The sequence below is a fragment of the Microtus pennsylvanicus genome, chromosome 15 (genome assembly GCF_037038515.1).
Source record: "Microtus pennsylvanicus isolate mMicPen1 chromosome 15, mMicPen1.hap1, whole genome shotgun sequence".
Taxonomy (NCBI): domain Eukaryota; kingdom Metazoa; phylum Chordata; class Mammalia; order Rodentia; family Cricetidae; genus Microtus; species Microtus pennsylvanicus.
This window is the reverse complement of record NC_134593.1, coordinates 34,149,335-34,172,249: the sequence shown is the minus strand read 5'-3', so window position 1 is coordinate 34,172,249 and position 22,915 is coordinate 34,149,335. Positions and strand designations below refer to the sequence as shown.

At 38.9% G+C, this 22,915-nt stretch overlaps 1 protein-coding gene across 4 annotated transcripts in view; it reads right to left on the bottom strand.

Annotated features, from left to right (window-relative positions):
* Positions 1-22,915, bottom strand: part of Zc3h13 (zinc finger CCCH-type containing 13) — a 61,079-nt gene that overhangs the window by 16,314 nt on the left and 21,850 nt on the right. For all 4 annotated transcript variants that reach the window (XM_075950174.1, XM_075950177.1, XM_075950178.1 and 1 more), the window contains 7 exons: positions 22,689-22,797; positions 17,314-17,453; positions 16,594-16,751; positions 10,528-10,725; positions 5,524-5,831; positions 4,037-4,663; positions 1,578-1,769 (listed from right to left, as the gene is read on the bottom strand). In XM_075950174.1, coding sequence (XP_075806289.1) covers positions 1,578-1,769; positions 4,037-4,663; positions 5,524-5,831; positions 10,528-10,725; positions 16,594-16,751; positions 17,314-17,453; positions 22,689-22,797 — 1,732 coding nt within the window. The remainder of the gene's footprint in view (positions 1-1,577; positions 1,770-4,036; positions 4,664-5,523; positions 5,832-10,527; positions 10,726-16,593; positions 16,752-17,313; positions 17,454-22,688; positions 22,798-22,915) is intronic.

Below are 22,915 nucleotides of genomic sequence, written 5' to 3'. Positions count from 1 at the left end.
AGCACCAGAAGCTCGAGAGTCCAGTCACTTTCTTAGCAGATAAAACCTTTATGACCCCAGCCAAAATTTCCCATCTTAAAGGAAAATGCAAAGGTTCTACAAGTGCCACAGCACCATGCCAAACTGGCATCCTGTTCTCGCCCCTAAAATGTCCTTTTCAAAGATGTGTTTCTTCATTGCTTCCCAGTCCCATTCTATACAGCACACTGATTTCATCCTAACACTTTCTTTCTCGCCCCATCTCTACAGCTGCTTCATTCCTGCAGAACTTGTTCAGCTCTTGTCAGGTGATGACATCATCAACAGTCCAATGGGTCAGTGTCGGCCATCAGTTCCCCAACTGGATGGTGCACGTTTTTCACAAAAACCCAGACAGACCCATGTGCTTAAAACCAGTTGTCTGTAGCCAGTAAGAAGCACTGGAATCTGACCATTCCAGTCTGGCCTAGAGGTTTTTATAGCTGTGTAGAGTCCTTGTAGTCTTTTCCTCCAGCTGTTCTGCTACCTAGTACAGAAGCCCACACTGCACATTATTTAATGTTTGCTTCTTGGGAACAGACAAGTCTCTTTTGGCCTGTATGACTACTTACTTCATCAATACCAATTCTACACTTTCCCACTGTTCCTTCCAGCGAGCTCACACAATTTCTGGGCTAATAAAGACAACACCTCTTTACTTAAGAGAGCTTTCTCAGCATTCCACAGAGTTGTTACTTTACCTAACAGAACTTTCCATAGTCCTGGCAATGACCCCATCTCAGCAGTCTGTCTATATTGTACTCAGACTATGAAACTGAGAACAAAATACGTCTGGGCATACGTCAGCATACTACAGTCACCCCGGTCTTCTTTTGTACTCTGGGACATGACAGAGTAGTTACTTCCCATCTCAGGGATTTGTACCTACACTTCATTCTCAATAGAATCTGTTTTCACTTTGCAAAGCTAGGTGCTTCCCTTGCCCCTTTACACCTCTACGTAAACATCTTTCCTTGATGTCTAATAAACACTCTAAAGCAGATGGTATCACAGACACTCTGTTCTGCATCTAACCCTGATGTATTTCCTAGTAATCCCACTTCAAAATGATTTAAAGATCGTCCAATAGATTATCAGGAAACTTCTATTTAAGATATACAAAAGAAATTATGTAGCGAGTATGGATTCTCAGGACAGAATAGGAACATCATGTCTTTCTGGGTGATCCCCAGCCCAAGTAGCACCATACTCCCCGACCCCTTTCTCAATTCCCTCGCTCTCCCTTCCTTCCACCGCCTCCCCCACAGCTGATCTCTGACACTCTTTGTAAAATTACCAACAACAGTTAATTACTGATTAGCCAGGACATACAATAACCCACATGCAGTAGGGGAACCCCAGCTCCTCAGATCCGTTTATTAGGCACTGGTAGCTATTTACATAATCTCTCTTGCACCACACAAAGATTATATGAATAGCTTCAACTATGGAACCAAGCACAGAGTTTAAATCATATATGTTAGCAGTGACTTGGAACAGATTTGAAGAACAATCCCCCAGCTGTTGAGTACTAAAGGGCACACGGCTGTCTGACCAACCTCGCTCCCGGTTGTCCCGACGGTCTCTGTCTCCATGCCTTCTCTCAAAGGAAGCATCCCTGGCTTGATCGCGAGTGTCTCTCTCAGGGTATCTGTCTCTCTCGGGATAGCTGCTCCGAGTTTCCCAGCTGTCATGGTAGTTGCTGCTGCTACTGTGGTTATCCATTTGGGAACTTCTTGTGCCTCGACTTCCTACACAAAGGATGTTCAAAAATATTTAACAGATACATTTTATGCAACAAGTTTATCAGTCACAATCTTTATTCAAAACAGTATAAAGTTTTAAATTTTTTTAAATTCTAAAATGTTATAAACAATGTTGAAAAAACAAACCAAAACAACAAAAACACTATGTGGGTCAGAGAACCCAAGCTGTCTAAAGACTGACTACAGCATATAAGTAAAGCCATAGTTTGTCCTATCTATAAGGAAGCCATCTGATGGGAACAAAAAGCTGTAAGACCGACTTAAACTAACTCCCAAAACAGTAAGGAAAAACATTCCGAAAACCTACTTCTTCATATTTAATAGATACATCATGAAAAGTTGGAGAAAATGGGTATCTATATATCTATCTATCTATATATATTATTTTAATTGTATGTTTATTATGAGAATATTCCAATATAGAACCAAGGAAATTTGATGAAATGAAATGGTAACCAAAATTTATTAAAAGATGTGGAAAGTAGGCATAGTCGAACAATTCTACAATCCCAGCTCCTGAGAGAATGAGACAGGAGGAACAGGAGAGCAAAGCCAGGCTACTGTGAGACTTAAGTCTCAAAACAAAACAAAAACTCAACAAAGAAAGATGTGAAAAAAAATGTTCATTTTTCTAAGTATTGTAATTCGTAACAGCCAACACACTGGAAGGTACCTGAAATCTCAGCAGTGAAGAGTTAAACAAATGATGTAAATCTACCAATACACTTGGCCAGAAAAAAGGAAAAACTGTCAACAGATTGGAGGTACCCCAGGAAGATTGTGCTAAGTGAAAACCGCCAGTGTCAACAAAATGTATACAGCATGACTTCATTTATAAAACACTCATGAAACAAAAAATCTGTCAGAGGTTATAGGAGTCCAGGATGCGGGAGGAATGGGTGTGGCTACAAAGGAACAACACATGGGAATCTTTCAGCAGTGTAATGATGAACCTGATTAGAAGGCAGTATGACTTTTCATGTAATAGTTATGTGCACACTCGCACATGTACACAGGCTTTGTGGCCACGATACTTTCTTCTTTTGATGATGTGCTAGGATTTTAACACTGGCAAGGCCAGTGCACAGAAGTTTCCCTTTCATTTCTTTGTAATAGCCTATGAATTTTTGATTCCTTCCAAATATATTTTTAATATTTATTTATTCAGGTTTTTTAAGATAGGGTCTCTCTGTGTAGTCCTAGCTGTCCTAGAACTCACTTTGTAGACCAAGCTGACCTCAACCTCACAGAGATCCACCTGCCTCTGTCTCCCAAGTGCTGGGATTAAAGGTGTATGCTATCACCACCCAGCTGTGATTTTTAAAATTTAAATATGCATAAAATTTTAATGGGAAAACTATTAAATAATATGCCAAATATATTTTAAATAATATGCCAAATATATTTTAAAGAAAAATTCAACAGCTTTTCACGATGTTGCAAAATTTTCTAATAATTACATGAAAAAGTAAAGGATGAAGAAAAGTCTAGAAACTAGGCTTAATGGTACATGTCTATATTTCCAATACTAGAGAAAGAAGGGCAAGGAAGATCTCAAGTTCAAGACCAATCTAGGTCATATGACAAGATCAAAATAAATAAACAAACAGAAAATTCCCTGAAACAACAGCCAAGACAATTATAAAGAAGCCAAAAGACCTTCAAAACTTAAGTGTTTCCCCAAAAGGACTACAGCATCAAGCCAGAGAGATGCACAGAGAGATAGGAGTCTGTGATGCTTGGGAACAGGTTAGAGGAACAGATCAGGAAGGATTAAATGATTAAATCTCAGTAGTTGGGAGACAGTCACAAATATTTCACAGTTCTTTAGATTAAGAAAATGATACATGATGGTTTGAAGCAAGTAATAAATACTGAATACATAAATCAATTACTTTGGCATCAATTTTGAAAATATGTCATTTTAACTCTACGTGAATGAGCATTTGATCACATATACACTAGTTTATTAGAAATTATCTTCTTGTGATTCTGTTGTATTTGTATCAATTTTCATAGTGTTCTACATTACTCAGTACAGTGGGATGACTATCCAAACACTACTTGTTAGTAATTAGTTTTTTCATTCAAGTTGGTAATTACAATGTGGAATTCAACTGACTGCAAATTACTCTCACAAAAAGCTAATGATAGATGTACATAGTAAGACATTTAGAAAAGAAACCTAAAGAAAGTTAATGTTTTCTATATGAATATTCAAGATACAGTTCATTAACATGCCAAAACCTTACCCTTTTCAGGCAATTCTGGACCTCTCCCCCTACTTCTGCCCATCCTGTCATTTCTAATTTCACTTCGAGACTCATTTCTAGAGTCATTCCTTAGCTCAACTCGAGAACTCTCTTCTCTCAGGTGGTTTCTGCCATAACTGCGGGCTTCTTCCTGGTACACATCCTCCTTCCGGTGACCATCGCGTGCATCTCGAACATCTCGAGCATCCCGGGTTTCCCGAACATCCCGGATTTCCCGAACATCCCGAGCATCTCGAACATCCCGCACATCGCGAGCATCACGGGCATCACGAGCATCCCGAGCATCCCGAACATCCCGAACATCCCGAACTTCCCGTGGATCCCGAACATCTCGAATTTCCCGAGTATCCCGAGCTTCACGGTCTCTGTAGTCATGTACATCCCGAGCTGACCGTGAATCTCTGGGATCACGGCTCTCCTTGGTATCTCTGCCATAGTCCCTCATCTCTCTGGAGTCCCGGATGTCTCTGGAGTCTCTCAGTTCCCTGCGGTCTCTAGTATCTCTCCGGTCCCGGCTGTCTCGAGGTTCTCTGTCATCCCTATGGTCATGTTCTGACTCTCGGTCTTCTCTGGTTTCCTTTTCTCTATCCCTTTTGCCTCGAGTTTCTGTAACACAGTTTAGGAAACAACTCTAATCCTGTTCACCATTTCAGGGAACTAGATGATACATGTCACACATAGCATTTAAGATTTATTACAAAAGGAGATTCATGTTAGAAAAATTAAATGACAAAATTAAACCAGATGTGATGACAAATGCCTGGGGCTGAGGTTCAGCGAGAGAGGGTCTCAACAATAAGGTAGACAGCAATAAGGACAAGACCAACAGACGCACACTCTGTACTCCCAACTGCACACATATGTGCACACACAGGTAAACATGTATGCATGCAGACAGTACAATACACAAGCACACAAAGAGATGAGAGTTATTACTCTATAAAGCATCTAGCCTGAACTGGTGACCCATACCTAGAAACTGCAGGAGTTGGCCGCCGACCTGAGAGCTTCCCATGGCCTTGCCCTTTATCACACTTTCAGCTCTTATAAACTTGGGTAATTCATCTGCTGCATTCCTTACTTTCACCTTCCTTGGGCTGTCTGTCTGTCCTATGCTGAGGACTGATCTTCGCGGTCAGGCAAATACTAAATGAGTGCTCTGCCACTGAGCCAAGTCCCCAACTCATTTTTCTCCTTTTTTTTTTTTTAACTTACATAGAAAGCAATACATGAACACTCAAACAGCCAAAAGTACTCATTAAAAGGGTTTAAAAGGTACCAACTTACATACTTCGAAGTGCCTACTGGTGCATACTTAATACTTTACATGACCCAGTCGAGATGTCACAGAAGACTCAATACAATACAACACTCTTCTATTCCTCATGTAATGATAAATATGGATATGCAATTTTAAAATAAAGTACAAGAACTCTGAGAAACAAAAGCTCAAACACAGAGCATACCTTCCCTCCTCTCATGACGCCGATCATGTGACTGTGAAGTACGCTCATGATCATGCCTCCCTTTCTCTCTCATTGGAGAGCGATGTCTTGGGGGACTCTGCTTCCTCTGAGGAGAAGACAGACAATGTGTTGGGTAAGGAGAGGCGGAACGCCGTAAAGAAGGAGTTAAAGTCCGCTGGTAGGATGGGGAGGGAGTCCTTTTCCGACGAGGAGAAGGTGAATGTCTCTGGATAGACGATCCTGACTGCGAGGAGGAGGAGTGATGTCTAGAAGACAGAGGAGAATGGTGCTGTCCTGGGGAGGAGGACCTGTGAGTAAACACAAGAAACTTGTTTAGGAGTTTTCAATTCCAGCCATGGGAAGTCCTTAAGATGAGATATAAAGTGAAAGCTGGAAGTACAGGCAATAACCCAGAATAAACTTTAATTCACAATGCTATAAAATTACAAGGGCACTGTCTTTTAAAGATATAAGTGATTTATGAGTCAAGTGCAAACAAGAGCTCTAGAAGAAATCTTGGAGATGAACCTACAACCGTCACTTTACTAAGCCAGAATAATCCCCAACTGCGTTCTGTGTCTTTATACCCACAAGGGCAACAGACAGAGACCATTACAGGAGACCACAACCAATCAAAATGCAGAACTGTGGAGCCTGATCCCAATAGATATATTCACAATACAACTCCTGCACCTAAGGCTCAGGAAACAGTGGAAAAAGCCAGAGGATCAGGAAGTTTGCTGTGAGACTGGATCTCTTGGAAATGTCAGAAGCTAAACCCATGAAGTCTCACCAACATGACTGTCTAAACACGAGCTGAACAAGGATGACACCAAGAGACATGCTAACGTGGATGGGGTGAGCTCATGAGGCCTCAAACCTAGACAAAGAATTACCGGCACTAACAAATACTCAGAGCAGGAGAAACAGCCTTCCCTAAGAGCATATCAATTGGTCATCCAATACCAAATGGTCACCCTGGAAATATACAGGCAATAACACTATACAGACTAAAAAGGTTGTGTTTATGTAGTTAGGAACATGCATAAATTTGAAAGAAAACAAGGAAAAGTACATGGGAGGGTTTGGAGACAAAAAAGGGTAGGGAGAGATGATTTAATTATATTATGATTCCTAAAACAAAAACAAAATAAATACTTAAAAATAAAAAATGAAGAATGACTGCCGCTGAACTTCAGTTCTCAATTTCTTTCTAGGTTACACTTAGAACTGACTCAAGAGTTCCTCTCAAGGCTGGGGCCTAGGTTCTGGCAACATGGCTAAACGTACCAAGAAGGTAGGGAGCGTTAGAAAATATGGGACCTGCTATAGTACCTTCCTACGGAATATGGTGAAGAAAATTGAAATCAGCTAGCATGCCAAGGCACTTGCTCCTTCTGTGGCAAGACCAAGATGCAGAGAGAAGTTGCTGGCATCTGGCACTGTGGTTCAGCATAAGAACAGTGGCTGGAGGGACACAATCAAGTCTGCCATCAAAATGCTGAAGGAACTGAAAGACCAACAAGAAATGCTACCATTTGAGATAGGCCTATTCTGCAATAAACTGTTTAAATTACATTTAAAAAATGGATTTAAGAGTATCTATAATATTCTTTGATGATCAGCTCAAAGAATACACACACAAAAGTCCCAGTTAATCCACAGTATCTTTTAAAAATACCATGTAGTACATTTCTATTAGATCTTGGTGCCTAAAAGGAAAACTACAGTTTAAGCTTAAAATAATCAACGGTACATTAAAGCTAAAATACTAATCTACTGTCAAATAATGACTTTATCATCTTAACCATATTTTCTTCTCATACATTCTTTTAAGTTTCAGAAAATGCTGATTTAAAGAGTCTTCCATTTTCTTCTCCTCTATTACTTTAAAAGTCAAAGACCAGCCAGGCATGATAGCCCACACCTTTAACCTCAGCAGTCAGGAGGCAGAGACAGGTGGATCTCTGTGAGTTCAAGACCAGCCCAGGATACAGAGTGAGCTCCAGGACAGAACTATATAATAGAGAGATGCTCTTTTTCGTTCACCCCCCCCCCCACACACACACAAAAGCCAATGACCAAGAAGAGAAAGAAAAAAAATTGCAATCAAGACAGGAAGTGGCAGCTATGGTTGAGAGCCTGAATGGACCCAAATCTCCATTTGCACTGTTTATATAAAAGGTTTGAGCTAAGTAACGAAACTGGCTTGCTCTAAAATATAATAGAACTATATAAGCATTTCCACTGAAAATAGGAGGTATGAATCTAGCCAATTCTAGAGCCTAATCCCAAGTTTCTGCCATTTTGGTAGAAAAACAGCATTCATAATTTTTGCTTAGTTTTAAGAAGTATTTTTTCATTTAGTCCTGACTTGAACCCAAGGAAGTGTATTATGGTTATTTTGCAGCTGAATAAATGTCAAAGACCAAATAATTTGCTTAGGATTTTGTATCAAAGCAATTTACTTGATTGTAAAAATGTTTGTCCTGATCACGTAACTTCAAAATTTTGATTACATGAAAACTCAAGAAGACTGGCCACTCTCTTGAGAAGCCCACACCTTTCACAGAAGAGTGTTGTACCCTTTTCCTGTGCCATTCTCTCTAGTTCCTGAACTAAATCCTCCTTTGCAGGGGAGGGATTCATGAGATGACCAGAGCAGGACCGAGTAACTTCCTCTATCAATCCCTGCCTTACTGCCTGGACACGGGTCTCTCACTGAACTAGGTTAAGGCTAACTGACCAGCTAGCTGTCAGGACCCATCTGTCTCTACCCAGCAGTGGTGGACTACAGATATGTGTAGCCATGTTTGGCTTTTTATCTGCACTTGAGAATTGAACTCAGGTACTCTTGCTTGCAGACCACCACGCCATCTCCCTACTTCTTAAAATCTTTATAAATTCTGTTTGAGAAAGAAAGACAGAAAGAGACTGAGATCCCTGAAAAGAAATATGCTTTTTCAAGGGAAGCATTAAATTTACAGAAGAATTAATCTGAAAAACAATCAAGAATGAATCTGGCTCTCATCAAAGTTGTATTTCACAAATCTTAAAACAAGGAAGAAAATGAACATACGAAACACTTCAATAAAGCACTAGCAAAGTAATTTGAACAGCATGATAAAAGTGCACATACCATGGCCACATGAGTTTATTCCTTGAATGCAAGGGTGGTGTAACATTTTGAAAAATGAGTAATAAAATATATCACATTAACTAAAAGAAGGAAACAATCACTCATACATACTAATTCACAAAAATATCTGACAAAATTCAGCAGCATTTACCAGTACTCAGTAGAGCTGAGCATGGTAGCACACACCTTTAATCCCAGCAGCACTCAGGAGGCAGAGTTTAAGGCCTCTGCCAGTTCCAGGCCACCCTAGTCTACATAGCAAGCTCCAGGACAGTTAGAGCTACATAGTGAGGCCCTGTTTGAAATAATGATGATAATAATCAATAAGCCATTTATGAAAAACCCATAGTTAACATACCACTTGACAGAGAAAGATAGAGGCTTTTCCTATAGATAAGGATGACAGCAAGGATGCTCTTTCTATTCAACATAGTTTGCAATATATTAGCCAGAAAAGTAAATAAACATCCTCTAAAAGGGAAGGAAAGTAAAAATATTTGAAGATGACAATATCCTGCACATAGGAAACCTAGATTCTCCAAAAACAAAACAAAATCCTTTTAGAATAAATGAGTTCAATAAAGTTATAGGCGAAATGATATAAAACATTAATTATGCTTTTATACACTACAATAAACAAACTAAAAAGGAAATTAAGAAAATATACTTATAGCACATCCAAAATAATATATTTAGGAATATTAAAAGATGGTAGTAAAAGGCTGTTAAAAAGAACAAAATAAAAAACAAGAGATTTATTAAGCTACCCACACTATAAAAGCAATCTACAACCAATGCCTTTCAAAATTCCAAGAGCTTTTTTATTTTTACAAGAGAAAATTTGTATCCTAAAAGTTATGAAAACCTAGGGGAACTCAATAAATAAATAGCCAAAGCAATTTTTAAAAAGATTGAAGTTGGAGGTTTCACTTTCAGAATTCAAAACATAGTACAGAGATATATTTAAAAAGCACAAAATTGTATTTATAGTGACCATTCTAGTGAATTTGAGTGTTATCTCATACACATACATTTGTGCTTGGAACACATACAAAACCATGCAGTAGAATGAGTAAGTGCTCATAAGCAAATACTCAAACACATGCTCAAATGACCTTCCACAAAGAGGTCAGAATTAATTAAAGAGGAATAGTCATTTCAACAAATGTGATGGCAAACTCAATCTTCACACGACCTTTCAAATGCACACATCAAAACAATATAAGCCTCAAAAGAAAGCAGCAGAAAACTTTATGTACTGGACTTGGCAGTATTTCCTGAAGAGATATTTATAGACCCATGTTAAAACAGTCCTATTTAAAAGTAACCCAAAGGTGAAACATTCTCCATGAAGGAACGAATAAACAAAGTATGATTTGCACCATATAAAATATTACTCAGCCTTATGAAGAAGAAAAATATGCCACATGCTACAATATGGATGAGCTCTCCAGACATTATACTAAAGGGAATAGTTTAGTCAAATACTGCATGATTCTACCTATGAGGAGTCAAAGCCATTAAATTCACAGAGATACCAGAATGGTGTGTGGGAGAGTACCGTGTGATGAATGCAGTTTCAAATGTACAGAATGACATTCTGAGGATGTGTCTCACACTGCTATTCATACATGCAACTTTACACATCTAATATGGCTATCATTTCCCACTTCCACTTAAAGTAAATATACTAAAAATAATTTGATGTTAAATAACATATCTCACGACTCACTGTAGAAACTATTAAACAATATATACAGTTGAAACAAAAATAATTGTAAAAAGCCATTCACCTATGCCCAACAGCTTCTGCACGGTCAGGAGTATTGGTTTTACATAAATATTGACTAAACAATTCTACTTACCTTGGCTTGTCTCTTTTTTCTCTTTGCCTTTCAAAATCCCGTCCTCTGTCCTTTCCATCTCTTGGTTTTTCTTCTATCCTGTCTTTCACTTTATACTTTTCTTTGTATTTTTTCCCCAGAATGATATCTTCCAGTATAGGAGGAGGTGGACTAGGAGTACGTGGCCCTTTCTTTTTACTTTGGCTGCTCTTTGAAGTCCTGAAGGCATACAAAACTACAGTTAGAAGTCTCAATATTTCTGGAACTCCACCTGGATATTTTAAAGAGCTTCTTAAAAAGCAGCAACCCTCTTTTCAATTACTTGTCCTTTTACTACGCTATATACTAACAGCCAATACGCAGGGGGAAAGTGAGAAGGAGCAAAGAACTTATTTACTGTTTTTTCTAAACAATGCTTGTAGATGATGTCATTCCAAAGGATAGTTTCTAAGAGAAGTTAGTAACAGTGGAAGAGTTTCAGGAAAAGATATAACATTATAAAAACAACGGCTAAAGCTGCATGATTTTAGCCCATATAGAAACATAGATAAAAAAGGTGAGCATCATGAGGTGCAATGATGCATGCCTGCAACCCCAGCACCTGGGTGTCAAGGTGATGCATGCCTGTAACTCCAGCACCTGGGTGGCCATGGTGATGCATGCCTGTAACCCCAGCACCTGGGTGTCAAGGTGATGCATGCCTGTAACTCCAGCACCTGGGTGGCCATGGTGATGCATGCCTGTAACCCCAGCACCTGGGTGTCAAGGTGATGCATGCCTGTAACCCCAGCACCTGGGTGTCAAGGTGATGCATGCCTGCAACCTTAGCACCTGGGTGGCCATGGTGATGCATGCCTGTAACCCCAGCACCTGGGTGTCAAGGTGATGCATGCCTGTAACCCCAGCACCTGGGTGTCAAGGTGATGCATGCCTGTAACTCTAGCACCTGGGTGTCAAGGTGATGCATGCCTGTAACTCCAGCACCTGGGTGTCAAGGTGATGCATGCCTGTAACCCCAGCACCTGGGTGTCAAGGTGATGCATGCCTGTAACTCCAGCACCTGGGTGTCAAGGTGATGCATGCCTGTAACCCCAGCACCTGGGTGTCAAGGTGATGCATGCCTGTAACCCCAGCACCTGGGTGTCAAGGTGATGCATGCCTGTAACCCCAGCACCTGGGTGTCAAGGTGATGCATGCCTGTAACTCCAGCACCTGGGTGGCCATGGTGATGCAAACCAGCACTGGGGTGACTGAGGAGAGACTGCTGTGAATTCAAGGCCACCCCATGCTTCACAGAATTCTAGGTTAGTCATAACCACAAAGCAAGAAATACAAAAGGAAAAATACCATACCAACATAACATTATAAAGACCTTTAACACACTTCAATACCTCTCTGTCTCTTCCTTTTAATATCTAGTCATTTAAAACTAGTTAGCCATGTACCAAAAAAATGAAGCTGAAATTTTATCTTGGATCACATACAGAAATTAATTCAAACTGTATCAAAGACCGAAACATACAACCCCAAATTTAAAATTCTTGAAGAAAACATGAAGGATAAACACTTCACTTGGCAATGGTTTCTTGGCCACAACACCTGTGTTGCAGAAAAGCAACAGGTGCGACTACAGCAAACAACATCCAGTTGCTTCTTCCAGAATCTCAACTTTGTCTTCAAGTTGGGTATTTTTAAGTCACAACCATTCTACTAATTCCATATTTAATCATTTCAATGTACATGAAAATCTTTCCTCCCAAAAATGTCTTTACACAGACTTTTTCCAATTTCAAAACAACAACAACAACAACAACAACAACAAAAAAAACTAAACCCAGCAATGCAATATTCTCATGAAAGTGCTAAGTTTATGAATCTAACTGTCTAAATTTATTCCTGTTTCTGTGTGGACAATTCTGAATGCACCATCTGCTCAGTGGTCTAACGTTTTCTTAGGATTTTAAGGAGCCCCTTGACTTCACACCTGGAGTAGGTTTCAGTGGAGCTCATTTCACATGACCTTGAGTTTTCTGCAGTCCCAAGGTTCACTGAATATATTATTATAATGGATAGCACAGTCCTCAGAACTGCTGGTAAGATGTTAAAAAGATTAAAAGCATAAAAGCATTTGACTCATGGTTACTCTTCAGAAAATTAAGCTCTCTTGGTCCATATCCCTCTTTATTAATGTAGACAGGAACAGCCAGTTATATCAGTAAGAGATTCTTAAAATCTGATGACCAAATCCCTGTATCGTTGTCTTCTACCAACAACAGTGATAGCTGCAAACCTCAATACTTCATGAGATTATAGAAACCTTTTATGCACAACATCATAATATATGCCTCTATTTCTAAACTTTTGCCCTCTTTAAAGAGAAACCAGACAATATTTGTCATTCATTCTAAGATTTTAGAGATGAATACATGGTGGAATCCTTCATAAAAGTGTATTTCCACATTACTCCACATACATAATAGAGACAAGCTGCATGTTCACTGGTCTTCCTCCTGGCCCAGCACTAAACTCTCTACAGTACAGTTCTCTGAAATGACTCTTCAAGGATTTCCATATGCCAGGCTACTGTACGCCACAGAGCTAAATAAATACAACATCCATTTATTTCCCTTATATATTCATTCTATTCTCTCAATTTCTTTGAAAGGTCAAGAAAATTTCAACATGGTCCATGGGTACACGTTTCCTATATGTGTGGAGGCTAGAGCTCAAGCTTACATGTCACCCTGCAAGGTTGCCCACCTCCGTTGAGGCAGGGTCCCTCATTTGCCTGTAGCTCATTGATGAGGCTAGACTGGCTGGCCAGCTTCCTTCCTACTCTGTCTCCACAGTCAGGAACTACAAACGCACACCACTATGCCCATCTATCTATGTGGGCTCTGGAGAGTACGCTCAGGCTCCATGCTTGCAGGTCAGCACTTCAGTGACTGACCATCTCTCCAGTCCAGAAACACCCAGTTTGAATCCACATGCCTGAGAAACTGCTGCTGTGTTAACACCAACATCTTAGGATTCAGCTGCTACCATAACCAGAAACGCCTTAAAGAACTTAATAAGGGCAACACCAATGTGCATGCGTGGGGGGGAGGGGTGTATAAAATAACTATAGAAGAGTTTGAGAGAGGGTGGAAGGACATAGGAGAAGTTAGAGAGGGGACAAGAAGAAATGGCACAAACACAGTAAACACATGTATGAAATTCTCAAACTTAAAAAGTAATAAAATTGGAATTTCTTCATATCACCTTTAAAGACACAGAGGTGGAAAGCAAAATTCTATTATACTGCATTGCTTTCCAAATAAGGAACTGAGCTCAGCAAGATTTTTCACCATTTTAAAGACTGCTGGGTATTCTTTTCACAACATAATACACTATACTTCCTACTCAGGGCATGGAGTCCACTGTCTACCTTTATCATCTTTATATCACTTTGTAACTATTCTGAGCAATTTTAAACAGAGTTCATATTTTTCTTTATAAAAGTACCTAGACAGAAAACTTCACCCAAGTTAAAAAAGCAAATGGTCAAAACAGAGAATGCATTTGACTAAAAAATCACACTGTAATGTGCATCTCCAGATACTATCATACTGCATCTTAGAATGAGCATCAAAGAAAGCACCAGCTTTCAGAGAAAAGTATGACTTAATTTGCCAGTAATTACATCTATCTATTAAGCTAACCTAAAAAGATCAATGAGTCTGTTATTCAGTTGATTTACTAGCATTGGTTGAAATATCCCACTCAGTTTTAATAGAGAGTCCCGTCCTTGAGTTTAGTATGTCTTCCAACAGTTTATAGTATGACTCGACAATGAAATTAAAGTAAACTACCTGCAGATTACAAATGTAGCTCAGTGATACAATGATTAATTATGTAGCAATCCAAGGCCCTCCATTAATTGTTAGAAATACACACACACATACACACACGACAGACCAAAGGCAATGTAATACTGCACAAAGGCTAACAAGGTAACTCAGCAGGTAAAAGTCCTTGCTGCATAAGCCGGTTGACCTGAGTTTGATCCAAGGAGACAAATGACCACCAGAAGTCGAAAGCTGTCCTCTAACCACCATATGCTTGGCATGTGGCGGTGTGAGCATGCTCACTCTCCTATACACAGTAACAATAAATATTAAAATTAAACATTATAATTGTGCGGGGTATGTTGGTACACATCCATGTGATCCCAGCACTTGGGAGGATAGATAATACCAGTTCAAGGAAGCTTCAAAGATAAGCCTGAGCTACATAAGACTGTCTCAATTAAAAACACAAAAAGCTATACTTAATTTAGTGTTTTACCTGTATTTTTATAAGGTACATCTTAAGAACAGCAACATACTGGAATATAGGAAATATAGCACTTAAATGTGATAAAATTCAAATCAATAAATCAAAGGATGAGCTAATAGTAAAAGATTATATGAAAAATAGGATAAAAATCAATCCTTTATATCTAAATAGTTATTAAAATTTCTATGAGGAGAATAAGCTTCAAGGAATGCATAAACAGAAAGGTAAGAAAATAAAGGCAGCTTGGGCGATATAATCTATTGGACAAACGGATGAACTGAGAGGAAGAAGAGCAAGTCAGGATGGCTCACATCAATCTACAGGTCGCCGTCTTTCAGACCCCTCACAGGACTCAATCCCAGGAACAAAGAGAGGCTCCTAAGAGTGCTTGTTACAAAGCAAACGTTCTCAGTAAATGAGGAGCTGTGCAGAGAGAGAACAATGAACCATCAAGAGCCAATTTTCAAGAGGCTTAAATTTAATAAAGGTTGTAAAACGCACAGGCCAAAGCTGAAATATGATGGAAACAGCAATCAGGATGAACAGGAATCTACACCAATTCTGATGGGGAAAGAAACTATGTAGAGTAAGAAAAAATGAGGAAACCTAACAGAAAATTTGGAATTTAAATTAAAGCCTACAGGACTGAGTATTAGGAACTAAGCAGACAGGGCAGAATGAAATAAAAATATTGACAAGATAGAAAAGGTCAAAGCATAAATGTCATTCTTAAGGAGTTTGAGTTTCACTTTGAGGTGAGAAAAAGTTTTTCAACAGCATAAAATTTAACTGGATTGTTCTTTTAAGATTTCTCTTACAGTATCTAAATTGGTCTGAGGTATTTGAGTGAAAAATCTGTCTGCCTTGTTCAGAGGTAGGCACCATGTTACGTAGGCAGACAGATAAAGGAACTGAAGCCCGAGTTACGGTCTGAAAGCAGGAGATAACATGAGCTTTACTGTGGGGTCAGCTAAACAAGATTTGCCAAATAGTATTAAGGCATATTTTTAGTTAAAAAAAATAAAAATAAAAAGTAGTATATGTACCTTAATTCAAACTTACATAATAGAGGAACTGTCTCCTGTCTTGTTCTTAGTCCTTAATGTAGTTATAATCATTATTCCTATTTTGATTTCTTTAGCTGACTGCTTTATCACATACACAGTATATCTAATCTATGCACATACTGCTGAGTGCATGCTCCTCTCGTGACATGTAAACAGAGAAATAAGCAGAACACTCCCTGTACATACAATGCTTACAAACTGTAAACAAAGACACGGGACAACAGAAAGACAAATATGTAGTAAATACTAAAAGCTAAAATATGTTAAAAAAAAAAAGCAACTTGAACAAAGAAAGTTGCAGGATGTATTTGTGTTCCAATTCGATATATAAAAATAGCACTTAGACAATCCTCCTGAGTAAATTGGGACCATGGGGACGATGGGAAAGGGTAGGAGGAAAGGGGAGAGGAAGGGGGGAGCAAAGAAAAATATATAGCTCAATAAAAACAATTAAAAAATAGTACTTACTTTGAAAAGTGATAGATATTGTCTAAAGTATAAAAACATATCCATACCACACACACTATCCCAGAGTTGGAAAACTCCAGTGTGTGTATGTGATGTGGATATTTTTTTCCTTGTCTTTATGTCCCTAAGAAAGGGCTAGACTAGCACGGCAGAGTCACTGTCTATAACCGAGTAAGCAGTTCTGTTCGCAACACTAGAAACATCCTGCTCTCCGACACTGAAATCACCTACTGACCTCTGCTGGTCCAACAGTGGAGAAGCCACCACAGCAGCCTTCCGCTCTTTCTTGCCAGCTGAAGATGCCTTGGGGCTTGACTTTCGCTTTGGCGATTTACTGGATTTTCTCAGAGAAGGCGATGGAGACAATTTCGATCTAACCACTTCTGGGGAAACCTGTCAAATTAGTTATTAAGGCAATTCAGAAACTCACGGAACATAAATAAATAAATAAGTAAAAATAGTTGTGGGGGAAAGATAAAAACCAGAGCAGTCCTATCCACCGACATGAGACCAACTCCAGAACCCATGCTTTGAACTTATGTGTTACCTAAGCAGTTCTAGCAAATACAGACTCAAAAAAGAACTTTAAAGTTAAAATTTTGAAAAATTTCCTCAGGAAAATCAGAAACTACTTCCAAATAAATTCTATTTCCACACATGAGAAAAGTAAACAGGACAATCTAGAAACATCAGGGGCCTGATATGTGTAGAACTCATTTTGTATCAGGCTGATGGGTACAGGCAATGGAGTGTCCGTTTGGCTCAACAGCAAAAACATTTTCCACTTAAAACATCATGCAAAGATTGAATAATTAATCTTTTATGGTGGCGCTGATACGTGGGGAGCTGAATAGTTTATCACTGTGTTAGTATGAATTAAGCTACAGCTTGGAGTTGACTTCTGTGCTCAATATCCACAGCTATGTTAGTAATACATTCACTTCAATATACATACCTCCTTTTGAATGATAATTTCTTCTCTTTTATCCATGTTTTCTTGTTCCAATTTCATTAATTCTCTCTGTATTTTCTGACGCTTCATTTCCAATGACAACTCATGCACATAATCATAATTAATATCTCCATTGTCAGAATCTTTAAAATACAAATTCCACTATTTGTTAGACACTATTATAATTATGTGTAGAGAATTAGACCTTTCAGCAAATTTTTATAGAACTTTTAAAAGTGTATTCTTTCATTAAAATAATATTTCTATGAAGAACTCAATTCCTTCTGAAAATCTAATATTACAGTTTCTATATTTTCTGAAAGTGTCTTATGGCTATCAGATGTGTGGGTTTTTATTACAAGAGATTTTAAACAGCTACAATTCAAGCTGGGATGTAGCAGTGATGGAGTATTTATCTGCTTATGGCCATGGCTCTGAGCCCCAGCACAGAAAAAAAAACTGGATGAAAGCAAAACAGAAGTCACAATTCAAGTACTAACCTATGCACAGAGGGCGCCAAGGCCTTCAATTCTTCACACAGGGTAAGAGGACCTGTGTCCCTGCTTTAGCCTCTTTACTAAGGGGAGGTTAGGCCAGGAGTTTGGGACTTTAGTTCTCTAATTCTGCCCTTTTGATTGGGAGAGAGAGGACTGATTTGTGTCTAAAAGGAAAGGTAACTAATTTAACACTAATGTGTGCTAATTTTGTTTCTTTGTTCTTTGAAACAGGGTTTCTCTGTGTAAGAGCCCTGGTTGTCCTGGAACTCACTCTGTAGACCAGGCTGGCCTTGAATTTACAGAGATCTGCCTGTCTCTGCCTCAGAAGTGCTAGGGTAAAAGGTGCGCGTGTCCATGCCTGTCCCGGTCCCTGTTGCTAATTTAAGGAGTTCTAGCATTTTTGTTTCAATTGACCTAGATTATCTGTTTATATCAGATCCACCCACTCATTCAATGGATCTAGTGTCACCTTTCATGCCCAGTCTTTTCTGATGCAAAGGGTAAGGACTGTTTTTGCTTGTTTGTCTTTTGTTTTTAAAGAGTAAAGGGAAGGGGGTGTGTGTTAAAAGATCTTCTATTGCAATTACAGTTGTTCTCAGTAGTTAGTGGCACTCAACCCCTCACCCAAGAAACCTGGAGGAAGGGATCCACTGACTTCCAGACTAATCCTTGACCATACGTGGCTTGGTCACAAGCCAATGTGCTTCCTGTACACCCTTAGCACTTTACAACAATTGCCACCCAAAGGTAAATAAATAAAATGAGAAATTAAAAAATAAAATCACTAAACACTGTTCACTTAATTACTTTAAACACAAGAAAATAGATTTCATTGCTGCGCATAGTTCAAATGCATTGCGACACCACTCTGCATCCTTGCCTGCTGTGGGGCTGCTAACTCTATGTCCACTGCCTGAGTGACTGATTCACCAGTACTGTATAGAGTATGACTCTAAGTCATCGGGAAAATATTATATATGGTGACAATAGTATATTTAACACAGCAGAAATATGGAACAAAAAGATGCCAACACAACAAAGAAAGGTTGACGTTATTTAAATAGATTCTTATTAATTAATGGAAAAGATGATTGAGTACATGGACAAAGTAATTCACACAAAAAGATGTAAACGACATATAAATAAATCTTCTAAATGTTTTGCAGAGCATTTTCATTACAGCATTGTTTGGTGAGGCACAGTAAGGGTATAGTGGTAGAATGGAAGTTAGTACATCTAGCCTATAAAATGATTTACTAATATGGGTACAAGTCTTTTTTGGGGGGTACAAGTCTTTTTTGGGGGGGTACAAGTCTTAAGAATATTCACACTCTTTAATATCAAAATTGTTTCTATTATCTAAAAATAGGTCTTAAAAACTACAAAAAGGATTAAAGACTAAATATTTGAGATTTCCTTGCTTTTCTGACACACTTTCACTTAAAGTCTTAAACAAATCTGAGTACAAAAATAAACAGAAAATTCCCTTTAGACCCCAATGGTCATCCTCATAGTGTCAACACTAAATGGCAGATTAGTGCTGCATACATAAAATTCTCAGTACAGCAACGGAACTGCAAGGCATACTGGCTCACATCTGTCATTCCAGCACTGGGAAGGATGAAGCAGAAGAATGTGTCTGAGGCTAGGGTGAACCAGTAAAAGAGATCCTGTATCAAAACAAGAAAAGAATAACCACCCCTCCACCCACCCACAAAACTACAAACATTGTCACATACACAAGGTCCCTCCATATCTCTCTCTCTCTCTCTCTCTCTCTCTCTCTCTCTCTCTCTCTCTCTCTCTCTCTCACACACACACACACACACACACACACACACACACACACACAGCTCAATTATCTTTACTTTAGTATCTGGAAAGAATTTGATTAGCTAATATACCATGGCTTATGCAGCCAGTCTACTCCTGAGGGATGCCAATGTCTTTTTTTTTTAAATAAATTTATTTATTTATTAAGGATTTCTGCCTCCTCCCCGCCACCGCCTCCCATTTCCCTCCCCCTCCCCCGATCAAGTTCCCCTCCCTCATCAGCTCGAAGAGCAATCTGGGTTCCCTGACCTGTGGGAAGTCCAAGGGCCGCCCACCTCCATCCAGGTCTAGTAAGGTGAGCATCCAAACTGCCTAGGCTCCCCCAAAGCCAGTACGTGCAGTAGGATCAAAAACCCATTGCCATTGTTCTTGAGTTCTCAGTAGTCCTCATTGTCCGCTATGTTCAGCAAGTCCGGTTTTATCCCAGGCTTTTTCAGACCCAGGCCAGCTGGCCTTGGTGAATTCCCAATAGAACATCCCCATTGTCTCAGTGTGTGGGTGTACCCCTCGTGGTCCTGAGTTCCTTGCTCATGCTCCCTCTCCTTCTGCTCCTGATTTGGACCTTGAGATTTCTGTCCGGTGCTCCAATGTGGGTCTCTGTCTCTGTCTCCTTTCATCACCTGATGAAGGTTAATATTCAGGAGGATGCCTATATGTTTGTCTTTGGATTCACCTTCTTATTTAGCTTCTCTAGGATTGCGAATTATAAGCTCAATGTCCTTTATTTATGGCTAGAAACCAAATATGAGTGAGTACATCCCATGTTCCTCTTTTTGGGTCTGGCTTATCTCACTCAGGATAGTGTTTTCTATTTCCATCCATTTGTATGCAAAATTCAAGAAGTCCTTGTTTTTTACTGCTGAGTAGTACTCTAATATGTATATATTCCATACTTTCTTCATCCATTCTTCCACTGAAGGGATGCCAATGTCTTGCTGCTATACACAGGGCTGCTATAGTAACTGCCTTGATTTAGGAGTGCAAGGATTTTTCTATGAAGTTTCTCAAACTAGGTTTGCTAGAATCAACATACAGTTTCTGTTTTTACTGCGGCAAAATTGAACTCACACACAACTTTGCCAATGGAAATTACCACTTTTAAAAACAGTATTTTTATTTCTGGGAAACTGATGGGTAGACAATTCTGTCTTTGTTTTTTATGAGTCTTTCCCTGCAGCAAAGCTGGATACTTATTAGCCATTTCTAGTTCTTAGGCATTATCCATTTAAAATTTCATGAGTTTTTAAAAATGGGACTGTCTTCTTTAATATCTATGACAGTTCATTATATGTAATATGAAGCATTATCTTCATTAATGCTTACATATGTCAAGTATTTTCTTCGGTATAACATCTACTTTTAATTTCTTTATTTAGTTATAAAACCATTTTTAATTTTTACACATTCAAGTCTTCTGTGGCTTTGATATTTTATAGTTTATTTTAGGATAATGAATCTGCTTCCAAGATTACCAAAGTACTTTCATTTCATGTATTTTTCTTCTCCTGCGATGATATTTTTTTTAGGTTGTTCTACATGATGAACAAATAAGGGAAGAATTAGGAAGCAAGAAGGAAAAACCACAACCATCATACCATCATAGGAGAGGGAACATGGCAGCAGGCAGGCATGGCGCTGGAGCAGTAGCTGAGAGCTTACATCCTTATCCACAGGTTGGAGGTAGAGAAAGCTAATTGAGAATGGTTTGGCTTTTGAAATCTCAAGGCCCACCCCCAGGGACACACCTCCTCCAACAAGGCCACACCTCTTAATCCTTTCCAAATAGTTCCACCAGCTGGGGACCAAGCATTTAAATATATGAGCCTATGGGTCATTCACATTCAACAGCCCTCTCCATACTCCCCCACACCCATGTACACATAAGAAAACTAAAGGTATAGAAGAGAGCATAGAATAAATATACTAAGTTGATGAGAAAGGAAGAAATTGGCTTTCCAATGCAATGGAATATATTGACTTTATATAGAAATAGAAAGATATCTTACACAGAATGAAAGAGTATCAAATCCTTCAATATATTACATAATTCATTAACCACAACAGGGTATTATACCTTTCCTGTTATTTTATAGAAGAGGTATTATAAAATTTCAATGAATTAATCATAAGCAAAATTTCTATATGTTCGTAGAAACAACTTTTTCATAGACAGCACTGGTGGTTTCCTCAATAAGTACTGATTTTCCAGTCATGAAAAGTGACTAGAGTGCTTTCCCATCTCAGTCTAGTGGCATCCTCAGACAGCATCTGAAATAATAGTCACAAGGGCTTTAGTCCTGTAAGTTCTTGGTCCCTGTCACAGGACACTGTAACTCAAAAGCAGTATGTGACCAAACAGGCAGGGGCTGTGCTCTGATGCAAGCTTACCAGCAGCTACAGGCAACAGTCTACACACTGTATTGTCTAGCACTGGTCTGTCTTCAGCTTACATTAAAAAGGTATAGGTTCTTAAAGCCAATACTCTCAGGTGAAGATATAAGTCGTATTACAATGTATTCAACAAATGTTGATTCCTTGGTTAAGAGTGCTCACTCACCAGAACATCAAAGACGTGGAGAAGACAGACTTTTATGGTGTTTACTTGGCAAGACAATGAGTCAAAGATGGTTTTTCTAATTTTCATAAATATCAGTATTCAATTATTATGTAACTTCACTTTCTTCTGAAAACTAAAGCCAACAATTTCTTAAAATTAATTTTAATAGTCTCATTTATTTTATGTAAAAAATTTAGATTAAATTTTTAAAACTTAGTATTGTGGAATTTTAAGGTTTACAAATGGAAGAAAATCCCAAAGGACACAATAAAGTTCTGAGTGGGGGAGAAAGAAAGAGCAAGTTGAAACAGTGCAAACCGCCTTTGCTGTACCCGAACTGCTACTATCTATCTGTTTCTGCCTGACAATGCCGTTCTCATCAACAGGATGATTCTGAAGCAATGTGAGGATCACAGTTGAAAGGTCTCTCAAAACCCACAGCAGGCCAGTGAACAGTCAGATCTGAGCCAAGCGAAAACTTCCGAACTCACCATCTCTGTTAGTCTCCCATTCTACATGTTCTTCTTCGCTTTCTGGAGTCCTCTCCTTAACAATTTTTATGTCTTCCTTGTCTCTGTGTCTCCCTCTTGAAGATTCTTTCTACAAAGGACACATACACAAACTCAGATTACCAGATGGTTAAGACAGTGTGAGGCCATTGTTGAGTACACAGCACTTCCATCTCACTCAGCCTTGCTTCTGGGGGAGGAGGATTTGT